This window comes from Lissotriton vulgaris, chromosome 6, assembly GCF_964263255.1.
Source record: "Lissotriton vulgaris chromosome 6, aLisVul1.2, whole genome shotgun sequence".
Lineage (NCBI taxonomy): Eukaryota > Metazoa > Chordata > Amphibia > Caudata > Salamandridae > Lissotriton > Lissotriton vulgaris.
Genome location: NC_141694.1, coordinates 434,230,180 through 434,244,312, shown reverse-complemented (window position 1 = coordinate 434,244,312; position 14,133 = coordinate 434,230,180). Strand labels below are relative to the sequence as shown.

General features: G+C 46.5%; 2 protein-coding genes across 2 annotated transcripts; both read right to left on the bottom strand.

Moving 5' to 3' along the window:
• Window positions 1–2,228: 2,228 nt before the first annotated feature.
• Window positions 2,229–8,101, bottom strand: LOC147707437 (uncharacterized). Its single transcript, XM_086925645.1, has 2 exons — window positions 4,716–8,101; window positions 2,229–2,970 (listed from the first exon to the last, which is right to left on the bottom strand). The coding sequence occupies exons 1-2, from the start codon at window positions 8,099–8,101 to the stop codon at window positions 2,229–2,231; spliced, it is 4,128 nt and encodes a 1,375-aa protein (XP_086781771.1).
• Window positions 8,102–8,331: 230 nt separating this feature from the next.
• Window positions 8,332–14,133, bottom strand: LOC147707436 (uncharacterized). The gene is made up of 5 exons (XM_086925215.1): window positions 13,615–14,133; window positions 10,907–11,006; window positions 10,699–10,797; window positions 10,417–10,557; window positions 8,332–10,227 (listed from the first exon to the last, which is right to left on the bottom strand). The coding sequence occupies exons 1-5, from the start codon at window positions 13,666–13,668 to the stop codon at window positions 8,444–8,446; spliced, it is 2,178 nt and encodes a 725-aa protein (XP_086781341.1). The 5' UTR covers window positions 13,669–14,133; the 3' UTR covers window positions 8,332–8,443.

Here is a 14,133-nt window from a genome sequence, read left to right as displayed (position 1 = left end):
GTCAAAAGGAAACGGCGTGTTTCCAGACGCAGGGGCCCCCCAGCCCCCTATAAAAAAAGGAGGACAGCTTCAAAACGCCCTCAGAAAAGAAGAGCTCCAAGACGGAAGAGAGCTGCGAAGAAGCGAACCGGCTCTAAAGTAAATATTTTTTAAAGCCTTGTACACACAGCCATGGCCTTCGTACATTGTGGATCTGGAGAGTGCGCCAAATCAGAGTTGGACTTGTTTAGTCTAAAACCCACGCAGACCAGCATCGAAAACAGCTTCTTCATGGAAGTGTCACCTTTAGCAGCATTGACACCGCTGGCACCTATAGAGTTTTATGTGTCAGGGGCCACGGATATGTATTTGGATCTCAACAACACTCTGCTGCATCTTATGTGTAAAATCGTAAAAGCGGATGGGTCCGACATTGACGATGACGCTAAAGTGGCACCAATCGCTTACCCTCTAGCTACCATGTTTAATCAAGTGGACATCACCCTGGGCGACCGACTCATCACCCAGAACGATAACATGTACGCCTACAGAGCCTACATTGAGAGCATTCTAAATTACAGTAGCGACGCCCTTGACACACAACTTTCAGCTGGTCTCTTTCACAGGGATACACACGGGCATTTTGAAATCACAGCTCTGGATGGTGATAATAAGGGCTTTATAAAAAGAGCGGGGCATGCTGCAGCCAGCCGTACCTTTGACCTCCTGGGGCGCATACATTCGGACCTCTTCTTCCAAGATAAACTGCTCATCAACGGAATTGATCTTAAAGTCAAGCTCAATCGTAACAAGGACTCATTCTGCCTCATCAACGGGGATGCAGAACAGTACAAGTTGAACATACTGTCTGCGAGCCTGTTTGTAAAGAGAGTGAAAGTGTCCCCGAGCGTCAGGTTAGCACACGCCGAAGCTTTGCAAATATCCAACGCCAAGTATGCTGTGGAAAGAGTAGCTCTGAAGGTATTCAGCATCCCTGCAGGTACCCGCTTAACACAACAGCAGAATTTATTTCTTGGACAACTACCAAAGCTCATCATCATAGGGTTTGTGGACAACACAGCTTTTAGTGGCACCTATGCCTCAAACCCCTTCAATTTTAAACACTACAACATCAACTACGCGGCGCTGGTCCATGAGGGCAATGTGATTCCTGCAAAACCCTACACCCCCAGTTTTGCAGCCGGTCATTACATCAGGGAATATCAAGGACTGGTTTCGATAACAGGAAAGCATCAAAGGGACTGCGGTGTAGCGGTGTCAAGAGAAGGCTATGGCCGTGGATACACGCTGTTCGCATTCGACCTGACACCTGACATGGAAGATGGTGATCACTACAACCTGGTCAAAAATGGGAATCTAAAAGCTGAAATACGATTCGCAGATCCACTGGTGGCTAATGTGAACATGGTCGTATTCTCTGTATTCGACAGCATCATTCAGATCAACCACGCAAGGCAGATTTTGTTTGACTATCTTTAAAAACATTTGTGAAATGGATACTGTGCAGATACGTGACTTCTTAAGCAGACATAAATACGCTAGGAAATACTTTTTGGGTGTTTTCCCTAGCGACGGTTTACCAGCCGAAATAGGGGCAGAAAGACCATGCACCCTAGTCTTTAACACAGACCCGCATGACCAGGCTGGGACACATTGGGCAGCAATGTTTATAGATGTTGACAAGGTTACGGTGTTTGACAGTACCGCAGAGTTCCCTGAGCACAGACTCTATACAACTCCTATATTCAAATTTGTGAAAAAAGCTGCAGCTGTGGTGGAGTATAACAAACTAAGGGTTCAGGATTCCATGGCTATCACATGCGGGGAACACTGTATTTATTTTATCAGTAAAATGTCACAGGGTCTTTCATTTAGAAATTTCTTAAATCTATATCCGGGGGATCTTGTTAACAATGATATTATAGTTGCGAAATATGTAAAAGAAAACACCAGGGTATCGGTCAGACCTGTGAAAACAGAATATGTACCTTGTCAAAACTGTAAGGGTTTATAACAGTTGTATGCTTAATGTTGAACGTATAAAATAAAAGACATTATATTTTTTTTAAAACATGTATTCAGACTTGTTATTTCAATATACATGCACCATAAAATGTTTTTTTGAAAGATGACTGAGACGGTTTGTAAAGTTATAACAAGGTGTTTATTACAAATATTTAGTTGACAAAACTTTATTGAAGAAACATAGGAATAAAAATCACACACAATTAATCATAAATCCATGCGAAGGGTGATTTAGGAGCTGTCTTTTTTTTTCGAGCTGGCACCGACGGTGCAGGAGTAGCCCATTTAGGGGATAGCCTTCGGACTTCAGAACCTGTAGGCGATGGCAGTAGGGGACTCTTCAAATTGTCTAGCAGTCTGCGGTGTTCATTATTACCAACGATCGTGGAGGGTATATTGAGTTCAGCAGCGGCCTGCAGAAACTGCTCCCAGCCTCGCGGTGCATTTTGAGGTGTCAGGATTTTGGGGTGTGTGAGACCTTTCACTAGATCGTACATATGCGACCCTGCAACAGGTTGGCCCTTGTAGAGAAACTCACCTAGCTCATTCCAAGAGACAAGGTCTTTAGAAGCGGCTAGTTTACTCATCAACATCTGCGCAGCCCCTCTGTGCCTTTGACCTATATTTTTTAGGAGGTCTCCAACAAAGGTATCTGAGGCTGTCGCATCATCGGGAGGCGGTTGTAGGGGCTGAGGGTCGGGGGCCTGAGCAGCTGGTTGTTCAGAGTCTGGGGTATATAGAGTCAACTTGTTCTTCTCGGTATTCCACTGGGTGTAGTAATTTAAGAATTTTTTGAGAGTGTTGTTGTAAAGGTTAGCCTTGTCGTAGGGGTTTAGATCAGTCCTGCTCAAAATGTCTTTAATTTCAGCATCCAGGCGTAAAGTCTCATTTCTACGGATATCCCATGCGTTGTCCGTGGTGGACCCCAGCTGCTCCATTTGCTGCCTAGGAACCAGATACATTTTTGTGGCATGCTCCATCACTGACCCGTAAGGAGGCTTGTAATTACAGGTATAGCTATCCCCAGCAAGTTACCTATAAAACCTCCAGACTGTTTCACCAGTTTCTTCTTTGTTATGAGTGAGGCCCTTTTATTACTGAGCTTCTTGATGAGCCCCTTCTTCTTCTTCAGAACCTGTAACTGACGCTTTGATATAGGGACGTTGCCTTTTAGGGTGTTTAGGGCTATTTCTGAAATGGCAGCCACTAAATCGTCAGAAGCGGTGCCCAGGATGGCCTTTCGGTGTTGGGGGCTGGCTGTAACAAGCATTTTCAGGAGAGCTAAATTGTGGCGTAGGTGTGTAGACATGGTCACCACTGAGCGTTATAAGGGCTGGTCTGTAAATGGTTCTAAAAGACATCACCGCTGCTTTTTATAGGGCCTGGTCTTGGGCTTTGGGGTGTAAACTACAGGTAGCTCTGTTGGAAAAATATCAGCCCTTAGTCTATAGTCTTCTAGAGTTTCATTTTTTAAGTCTACCAACAGGTACCCGTGGGGTTTTGCTGTAGCGTCGTTAAAGGCCTCCATGAAGAAGTGTGTGTTTCCAGGGTACATCTGTTTAGCTATGACAGCTATTTGCTGTTTGTCACGGGGGTTTTTAAATAAAACAAGGTATGAAGCGTTGAGAGCTATAGACCTACTGTTCTTGCCTTTGTAAAACAAATTCTGCACAATGTAGCAGATGCTTAGATTGCGATGATGTGAATATTGAGTAAAAGCTCTCTCTAACTCTGGATGATCACCACCTTCACGCATCAGATCATCAACAATTATCATATTTACAAGGGTTGGTGGTAGTAGCTCATCATCGTTGAGGTTATCCGGTATACCCTCTATAAATTTGATATGGGGGAACCGACGGCCCAAGTCTGTATAAAGAGGCTGCCAGCATGAATAAAGCCATACAATGTTGTTAGGGATTTGTGATAAAGCAGAGGCGGCATTTTCTAAGAGCTTTTTTATAAAATAGCTTTTACCACAGTTTGAGGGTCCTGCTAGCACGCAGGAGAACGGATGCTGCAACCTGGTGTCCATACTGTGGCGGCTGTCTCTCTAATGGACCTAATAACCATAAGGCAGTGTTTTATAGTCGGTGGTTAGGACCCTTTTATCAAAAACAACTCGCAATGTTTTATGTAGAGGCTGGGTTGTGATTTCCCACTTCTTTTTAGATCTGACTATGCAGGGCTGGTTCACAACTATGGTTTTAGCATTCTCAGAATCGTCTGCTGTAGCGTATTCGTGTACCAGATTCTTCAGACTATCAAAATTGATTTTTACAGTGTTGCTGACATTTAAGGTTATCCCTTTGACCTTCATACACACCTTGTTCTTGTTGGTCCGGTAACTGTATGTCTTAGGCCCTGAGGATGTATATTCTTTTATATACTCATCCTTATCTAGCTCACTGGTTAGATTACCCAGATAATCTCCTAGAGGAGGGTCTTCATCCCCCGGTTTGCTCAGAAAAATCACAGAATCTGTATCGTGATACAAGCAGCGATCCTGGAGCTTATCCATAACCCCGTAAAGCTCTAGACGAGCGTGGGCTGTCGTGAAGCAGGCTATGAAAATGTTTATGTTGTTACTCGATGTGGGGTACTCTTGGGCGTATTTCCAACACAAAGCTGCGGTATCGTCATCGATAAACTCGCAGCTGGACACCTCGTAGCAGGGGGCAAACAGGTACTTGAACAGTTCATCAGGGTCTGATATTAAAGTGGTATTTGAAAGGTTTGTGCGCTGTGCAAATTTTCCCCATAAGGAGTTGAGACAGAGTTTGGCTAACTGTCGGCGTGCAGGATTGACCTCTATCAGATGGGGGCGTAAACTGATACCCTCGTGAACGTAGTAGTCATCGATGTATTTCTGTTTTGCATCCTGACTAGTACACCATTCAGGATACCCTGAGGCCTCCTGTTTGTCTCTGAGAAACAAATTAATGTAGGGGGCAAAGAGTTGTGTTGTAGTGCTCTTAAAATGCCACACTTCGTGTACTCTACCGATCCTGTACCCTTTCTCTAAGGCAGCTTGTACCTCGATGCTACACCAGGTCCCTGTGAGCATCCTTTGTTCATCGGTGTGTCTGCAGCCATCAATCTCTTTAAGCATCGCACATGTTCGACATAGGGGGAACATCAGCTTGCCATCGACTCTGCATGGTAACACTGGGAAGTAAAGCTGCTTAGGAGGATAGATTTCACATTTGATAAGCCCAAAGTATTCGGATAGGGGCTTGAAATCTCTATAGATGATGGTGGGGTGACCCGTTGGGTACAACTTCATCTTGTTCACAAAAGGGTACAGACTGGTGAAATCATAGTAGTGTATTTTCTCACCCTCACCAACGACCTTGTACAGTTGTATGGCATTTGTACGCCCCCCAAATAAGGCATCACGGGGCTCCAATGGTGTGGGTAAATGATGAGTCTTAAGAAAAGAGCAGAGGTCTGTGTCGGTTTTTAACATGTCTAACCACTCGTGCTCCCAAAGAACTCTCATAGCAAAGCCCTGGTTTTCAACATACTGGGCCTTTGTCAGAGTACGCCTGTATAAGTGTTCAAATTTGGCACCCAGCATTTTGTTATACTCGTGGGGTTTGTAACACTTGGGGCAGCCGTGGTAAAAACAGCCGTTGAATTCAAAGGCTGTCGGCACACCCTTAATTACAGAGTACCCGTCCAGGTAATAGGGGCCCAGGCGGTATTCACCACCCTGTAAGGCATGTTGAATTTGTATGTTTTCCTTCTCAGAGACGTGCATGAGCCACTGGATAGAGGGGGTTGAATAACGTTTCTGTTTACCGTTATAGAGGTCTGGCGGTACTAGAGCGATAGTTTCAGGCATTAAAAACATGTGTTTGTAGATGGACATACACATGGATGCCAGAGTGACGTTTTGAAATGGGTCTATGTATTCGACCGCTTGCTGTATTCCAGGGGTTTTGGGTGTCAAGGCCTTGACTTTTTTAGGCAAGGTCTTAGGTTTCAAGTCCTTGACTTCTTTAGTCATAGACACCACAACATCTCTGAAGAGGTTACAAGCTTGCCGAAGGATCATTACATCAGCCTGACAATAAGCTTTCAACTCTGTTTGAAAGTGAAACTCCTTTTCACGGTTTTCAGAGTACCACTGTAGAAAGCTCACTTTCTCATCAGGCATCATGTATTCAACCCCATAGCTGTCAGGAGGCGGCATGGGTCCCACATAATTTTGGTTAGCCCAGGTGTTAAAAAAGTGTGGGAAATAACCTTTACACCCTGGGAACCCAAAGGCCTTTGGCAGCTTGCTCAATTTCATGGGTAGGAAATTCAGGGTGTCTATGAAGCGTATTTTTAAAGAGCATACTGTCATCAGCATCAGTTTAGACCCCTGGGTTATGAGCTCCACTTGTATCTTTTCACGAATCATGTCTCGTAGAATAAAGAAGGAGTCATAGGCTTTCGAGTTGTGGGCGAGCATGGTATATCCTTGGAATTTGGCTTGAATGAAAGTGCTCAGGAAATCACCAACGCACGTTCGTCCCTCAAACTCCCAACTGTCGTCGGATGTTAGATGGTGTGCGTAAATGTAGTTAGGCTGGTGTACCCCTGTCTCTTGTGTGCACTCTATATCAAACACTATATAGTCTTCGGTCTTGGTCTGAGGTGGACCTTTAACCATATAACACTGATGGTTGGTGCCGGCCTCGTAAGACACATGGCAACGGGGGCATATCATACCTTTGCACTTGTGATCCGTTGCAACATACCGCCCACACTCGCTGCAGTCCTTTTTAGGGACACATTTGAAAGATTTCTCGTGTATGCTCAAGCAGTTTTGCGAGCGACAAAACAGCCTACACGTGCTGCACCTCACCTTCAGGGTAGCGTCTTCTATACAGCCAACCCTCTGACACATCTTACAACACATTTCACACTGGTGGTGTGTTTTATTGTTGTATATATGGTCACAGTGGGCGCACACATACTTGGCCCCCAGAAAACCTTTTAGGTTCAAGATGCCGTAAAAATGATTTTCCATGTGGAGGACATATACGGTCTTGTTTCTCACAGGTTCCCCGGTTGTAAAGTACTTCCAGGAACCGCTGTGATAGAGAACTTTCACCGTCACGGCGAAATAGTTCTCAAAAAGACCTATATCGCCAAAGCCGACCATTCGGTCAGGAGGTATTTTAAGATCCTCATGGGCTTCAACAGCTCTAGACATGATGACAGCGTCAGGGGTCTTGCGAGCCATCAGCAGACCCACGATGCTGGCCGCCAGACATGTATTGGCAGTGGCGTTGGTAAAATTGAGCAGCCACATCTGTTTCTTACCAATTATTTTACTGTATAGTACGCTCTTTAAGGGTCTGGAAACACCCCCCTCACGCCCCCGTACAATGAGGGCTATGACTCTAAAAGTGCCATAGGCGACTAGTTCCGCCTTACTCTGTAAAAGCCTTTGGAGGTTTTCTAAAAATTGCACAGCGTCAAAAACATCTCGGGTCTTACGCCTGGTGAACAACGGCGTGTCAAAACCCTGCCCCTGGAAGCGGAGTTGGAAAAAGTCATTAGGCCCCACATCGTGTAACAACCTTTCTATGAGCTCCTGCACAGCCTGATGTATAGCCAGAACACCATGAGTGGTTGATGTTATTTGGTGTAGGTTAACAAATCTAAACTCCTCATAGTGTTCTACGGCCCTAAACCTCTCTACATTGCGAGTGTAACTTCTAACACTCTCTAAAAACAAGGGCTCTGGGCCCTCATCAGTAGGAGTGTGATTTGTGGAGGTGTTCTCTGTTGTGTCATTTTGGGAGGTCATGGTGGGACCTGTCTCAGGGGTTCTTGTAAGCCTGCGGGTAGCGCAGATTCTCGCCTTCTTCAGCTTATTTATTAAAAGCCGGCGTTGCTTTGTACTATTAAGCCACTTTTGTTTTTTTTTACGGGCCCAGGCTTTTCGAGATACCATGCCCCAGCCTATCTGAACAGGTAGGTCGCTGTCGTTGGTTGTCTTGTTCATGGAGGCCTCCGCTACAGTTCCACCCCAAGGTCCTTCTGAATGTTGGGGTGCTTGGAGTTTTAAAGCCATCCCCCCGACCCCCTTCAAATGACCGACCCTAGGTATGTTAGACCCTGCCCCTATGTATTGTCGGCGGTGAAGTGTTGGATTATATGCTTCAGGCTTTGATCTTGAAGCTGTGGTACCATGCTTGAAGGGTTCTAGGGAAACAGGTGTATCTTGTTTGGAGGGGTCTATGGAAACAGCGGTGTCTTGTTTGAGGGCTTGTGGGGCCCCCGATGGTCGTTGCCTGAGTAGTTTTAAGAACCGTACAGCCTTTGTCACTAATCTCTGGACCTTACGGTTATATTTTGGGGTCCTCTTAGGAGTAACAATGGCTGTGGGGGTCTTTAGGGGCTGGTACTGACATAGTCATGAGTGTGTACCGTGTATATCGGCCACAGCCGCCTGACACATCTGTATGATCTCTTTTTTACACACCCCAACCCGTGCCACGACCAGATGTTGGGCCTCCCTCTTGTTCCTGAGATTGGAAAACCCCATATCCATTCTTATGATTGCACGGTTCGCCTGTCGCTTTAATTTGCGAACAGCCATCTGGATCTCTTTTACATGTGTCTTCAATGCCTCTTCAGTGTTTACAGACCCATCTTGTTCCTGCTTCGGGGGGAACACCTTGCGAGGTCTTATAAATGGTGACAATGCCTCAGGCACATCTATACTGCCACCAGCTATGGCGGTACTGGACACAGGTCTGTACACGGGCATGTCCCAGGGGATGGACATGGACCTGTACACAGGGGTGGCAACGGTACTGGCCTCAGGGTTGGACACTGTACTGTACAAAGGGTTGGCAGCGGTGTTGGTCTCAGGGTTGGCCACTGTACTGTACAAGGGGTTGGCAGCGGTGTTGGCCTCAGGGTTGGACACTGTACTGTACATGGGGTTGGTAGCGGTGTTGGCCTCAGGGTTGGACACGGTACTGGCCCCGGGACTGGCCACGGGACTGTACACGGGATTGGCAGCGGGGATGGCCACGGGACTGGCCACTGGACTGGACACGGGACTGTACATGGGATTGTCAGCTGGACTGTCCAAGGGCCTGTACGCGGGGCTGGCATCGGGGCTGGACACAGGGCTGTACATGTGGATGACCGTGGGACTGGTAGGGTCGTATGCTCCTGGAGGGGTCCTCGGGGACAAAGGGTCTGAGGATTGTGAGGAGTTGTCATTGTAATCCTGGGGCCTAGCTGAAATGTATGTGTTAGGGTGTGGTGCATGGTTACCTGTGTTCTGTAAGCCATCTGTGTTCAAAGACCTCTGGTACACCGCTTCTGGGGTTCTACCAATGTTGTATACCATCCCCCTCAACTCCTCAAGAGCGTGGCTATTCATGCTAGAAGGACTTTCTAGGGGTTGCGCATTACCACCTGTTGATACCCTAGGCTGGGCCTGAACACTTACAACAGGCTTTGGGGTTTGCTCAGGGGCGTGCACCTCTACATGCACAGTTATTTTATTAGCCACTGTCTGGGGTTTCAGGACGCTTGGTGGATCCTGGCTTGTATTAGGGTTGCTGAGGGACTCTGGTAACGGGAACTTAGGGACCCCCGGTTTTAGCTTCAGATGTTTTCTTGAGAGGCGCGATGTTTTAGGGGTTTGTGGCGGCGCCGCCTCTTCTACAACCACCGGTACAACTACCACCTCCTTGGGGCTCAAGGTTGTATAGGCCTCATTCAAGGGCTTAGCATCCTTTTTTATAGATAAATCTAAGGGGTTAGCTTGGGGCTCAGGGGTGCTAGGGCTTTTCTTCTCAGGGCTTAAGAGCTTTGCAAGGCCCTCGTGGAGCACCGCCGTTGTCTTCTTCTGGTTTAAGGGCTCTGTTTGGGTGTCTGTGAACACCTTACAGACCTTCACCCTTTTTAAAGGGCTGGGGAGGTTCTCTGAGTCCCCCTGATTCTTCTTAAGGGAGGCAGGGTTTGTAAGCATACCGCCAGTGTTGGCCCCTCCCCTGTGCAGAATAGATTGTTGTAGATGGTTGTTGAGCGTGTTGCTTGGTGTGTAGCACGTGGATAGTTTTTCCTGGCGTACACGCCTACTCACGACTTTTGCGCCGCTTCTGTTGTTCTGGACGGATGTTATGTCCGTTAAGGGCGGCGCCGACCTCTCTTCAGCAGCATGTTTCTGAGCCGCTTCTAAAATATAAACAGAAAAAAATATATATATATTAGAGTAAGCATAAAAACAACACGTACAATCAACACCATCCTAAGTTCTACACAGGCACCTTTTTTATATAGGCCTTCCTACAACCAGCTGTACCCTTCTGCTTGAGAGTCTGTAACGCCTCTAGTACTTCTCACACCCTTTTATAAAAAACACACCTGAAAGAGGTCTTTTTACAGCTCTTTTCTTTGACAGAGGTCCCACTTTAGAAGTTGAAGCTTTCCTCTTCAAAGGAATTTCTTTTGAACATTGCGCCGCCTCATGGACCTCAGCACCGCCCTGGCATAACATAGGGACACCTGTAAAGAAAAAAATAATACCCAACATTAGTCATCTTTCTGAGGATTACCTCTATAGACCCTCAGGGTCAGGACGCTGTCCTACTCCGCCAACTCCCTAGCGCCTTAGACAGTTTAAATAACAACGGCATTTTTAATTACCTGTAGGAACTGTAGTGTTTTGCACCTTGTTCATAGCGTCTTGAGCCGCGAGGAACAACATAAGATCGTCATAAGCTTCTTGTAGGTCGGTGTCATTAGCTGTAAAAGCATACAGACATGAGCCCCACATTAGAAAAGAAAAAAAGAGAACTTGTGCGTTGCTGGTGTACAAAACTACGTAGAACTACACAACTCTAAATATATATACCTGGCTGCGGGGCTGACAAGTGACCATCGCTGCTAGTTATTACAGCTGTGTCCACCGCAGGGGGTACATTGGTGACGGTTGCATTTGTAGGGTCTTGCATCTGTATTAAATATTAAATAAAAGAACAGGATTTAAAGCACCTTTCATAAATAAAAGTATCACAACTTCAATCAATTCATGTATACATTTTAAAAAACTATTAAGAGGGGTGCAACAACAGACATTTTTTTTTAAAAAAGCGTTGTATGTGCTGCGCTAAAACATATGTTAAAAACAACCTGCGCCATATCCTTTGCTTCTGGGGTAAACCACTTTAGGTACACATAGTCCTTCTGACCTACAAAAACTGCCCCTAGGTTCATGGTACTCTTTGGTAACACGTACATGCCCCTTTTCTCTTGTAACACCTTGGTTGCGACCTCTCACTTTTTTGTGTGCTTTTGATAGTTGTGCCAGTGCCACAATTGCCTACATAACGCTTATTCTTGTGCTTGAGTGTCTACCCTATATTGCAGGATTATACCTCTAATTGTACTTTGTTTTCTCTTGTAACCTACACACTTGTCACTTTATTTATTACTCATGTAGCTTAACGCTTGCTTTTGTAACCGTCATACATGTCACTTTTTTCCTCCTGTAATACCCCACTTGCTAACACATGTATTTTGTTTGCACACAATTGAAATTTTTTTGGCCATGTAACTTAAAGCCTGCTCTTGTAATTTGCGCTATATTGGCAGTTTTTTTTGTTTGGCATCTTTTATGTAACACCTGTAATTCTTAGTCCTTATCTTTTGCAACTGGTGCTTATGTAAAGCGCTCTGACACTTAAGGGTGAAATTCGCGCTACATTTACATTTTTTTTCTGTTTGGCATCTTTTATGTAATACCTGTAATCCTAAATCCCTATGTTTTGCAACTGGTTCTTATGTACAGCGCTGTAACACTATCGTGTTCGCGCTTTCTCTCAATAAAATGTTTAAACAAAAAAAAAAAAAAAAAAAAACACACACACTGGGCCTGCAGGGGCTTGATCCGCCCCTACAGTGATGCACTGCTGACATCACTGAAGGGGCGGACCATGCCCCTGCAGGCCCGGTGAAGCGTCCGCCCTCCCTGCTACAGCTGCTCTGTTGGATCCACGTGGGGACCGTGGGAAAATGCCCTCCCAAGACCCTCACAGCCACCGGAGCCCTACACCCCAGCACCCTCGAGCCGCGCCTTGTGAAAGCGGACTCGAGGGGCATTTACAAAAAAAAAGCGGGACAACTCGGCACTCGGGCTCCGGCGCCCCTGGAGAGACACACGGAGCCCGCCCTCAGAGCCCCCCCCGAGCAGCGCCAGCCTCAAGCGGGCTCAGGGGGGATTAATTTTAAAAATAAAACTAGGGACCGAGGCAACCCCCCAAGGACACCGGAGCCCTACACCCCCGCACCCTCGAGCCGCGCCTTGGGAAAGCGGACTCGAGGGGCATTTACAAATAAAGCGGGACAACTCGGCACTCGGGCTCCGGCGCCCCTGGAGAGACACACGGAGCCCGCCCTCAGAGCCCCACCGAGCAGCGCCAGCCTCAAGCGGGCTCAGGGGGGATTAATTTTAAAAAACGATGGATCGAGGCAGCATTCGGGACCCCGGAGCCCCCACCAGACACCCAGAACACGGTCCCACAACACCCCGAGCAGCGCCATCATCAAGCGGGCTCGGGGGGATTAATATTAAACACAAAAAAAAAAAAAGCGGCAATCGGGGCACTGAGCCCCCAGGGACACCCTGACCCTAACCCTCGACAGCGCCCCGGAGAAGCGGACTCGGGGCGATTTTTAAACAAAAAAAAAGCGGCAAGCGGGGCCCCAGAGCCCTGAAGACCCCTCACAGACCTCCCGTGGCACCCCCGAGCAGCGCCAGCCTCAAGAGGGCTCATGGGGGCTTATTTTTAAAAAGCGGCACAAGGGCACCGGAGCCCCCCAGGGACGCCCAGAGACCTCCCCACCCAGAACCCCAGTGCATCTCCAGAGGATTTTTTAAAACGATGCACTCAAGGACCCTGAACATCCTGGACCCCTCCAGCTCACCCCCTTATAGGCTCTCCTACACAGATACAGCCCCATACTTCTGATCCTCGAAAAGCCCCAAAACAGCAACTTGGTGAGTACAATAATGCATTTTATTTATTTGTATATGTATGCCATGTATTTTATTTAAAGAACCTCTGGCACCCCTGAAACAGTAGTAGCCTCTAACATTTTATTGACATTAAATGTACAGCAGCCTGGTAAAAAAATGTTTCTATGCTCTGTAAAATATACGTTTCCCCTCTACATGTACCCTCCTAAGGCCTATAACATTATGACCCCTTAAATACAAACCCTGCAAACTCTAACTTATGCCACCACCCTTATTAACATTAAATACACACACACACACACACACACACACACACACACACACACACACACACACACATAGCTTTAAACTCAATGCATCAGCAAAGCCTTTATTCACTTTAAGCACATTTACATTACAATTCACATCTTGTAAAAAAACTTCTTTGTCACCATTATTCACATTAAACACAGCACATAGACTTAAAGAGTAACAGTTTACAAGCCACACTACATAGTACTATTTTTTTAAAAGTACAACTTTTTTATTTATTTTTTTAAACTACATGTACACCCTAATACAACATTACACCATCCATTATTTACCTTCTTTACATGTTGGCAGGCTGCGTCAATCTGGGAGAAGTTGCTCTGGTCCATTTCTTGCCTTAGGATCCAAGCGTTGGCTCTGTGCCTTCAAAACAATCCAGGCCAGTCACTCCCCAAGGTTTTGTAGGGCTTGATGGTGTAGAAATCCACAAAGGTTTTTTGACTTGGTTGCTGGTGCAGGAGTCCTCCAGGTACAGCAGAACAATCCACGCCAGTCACTCCTCAAAGGGGGGTTTTTGAATGGGTGTTTGGCAGTGTTCCTTGAGGGGCCTTTTATACCTGTCCAAGCATGCTAATTAGAAGCCCCCCACACCCTTTATGACTTTAGGGGGTTAGAACAATGCCCTGATGGCCTTTGGTTGGGATCCTTTTTTTCTATCCTTGTTACTCAAACTCAAGGCCTATCCTGGGAAGAGTGGGGTTAGACAATGGGGGCCGGCGCAAAACTCTTCACACCTACGTCACACATTCTCCTGGGAAGTAGGGAGCCCGGGAACAGGATCTACCTTGGGACTC

Excerpts from the sequence above, each read along its gene's own strand:
- LOC147707437 (XM_086925645.1), bottom strand. The coding sequence starts at position 8,101 with ATGGCTTTAAAACTCCAAGCACCCCAACATTCAGAAGGACCTTGGGGT. Across the intron at positions 2,971-4,715 it reads GACCCTGATGAACTGTTCAA|GCAGCAAATGGAGCAGCTGG; the intron begins GTACCTGTTTGC and ends TCTGGTTCCTAG.
- LOC147707436 (XM_086925215.1), bottom strand. The coding sequence starts at position 13,668 with ATGGACCAGAGCAACTTCTCCCAGATTGACGCAGCCTGCCAACATGTA. Across the intron at positions 10,558-10,698 it reads AAACACTACAGTTCCTACAG|GTGTCCCTATGTTATGCCAG; the intron begins GTAATTAAAAAT and ends TTTTCTTTACAG. Across the intron at positions 10,228-10,416 it reads TGTAAAAAGACCTCTTTCAG|AAGCGGCTCAGAAACATGCT; the intron begins GTGTGTTTTTTA and ends TTTATATTTTAG.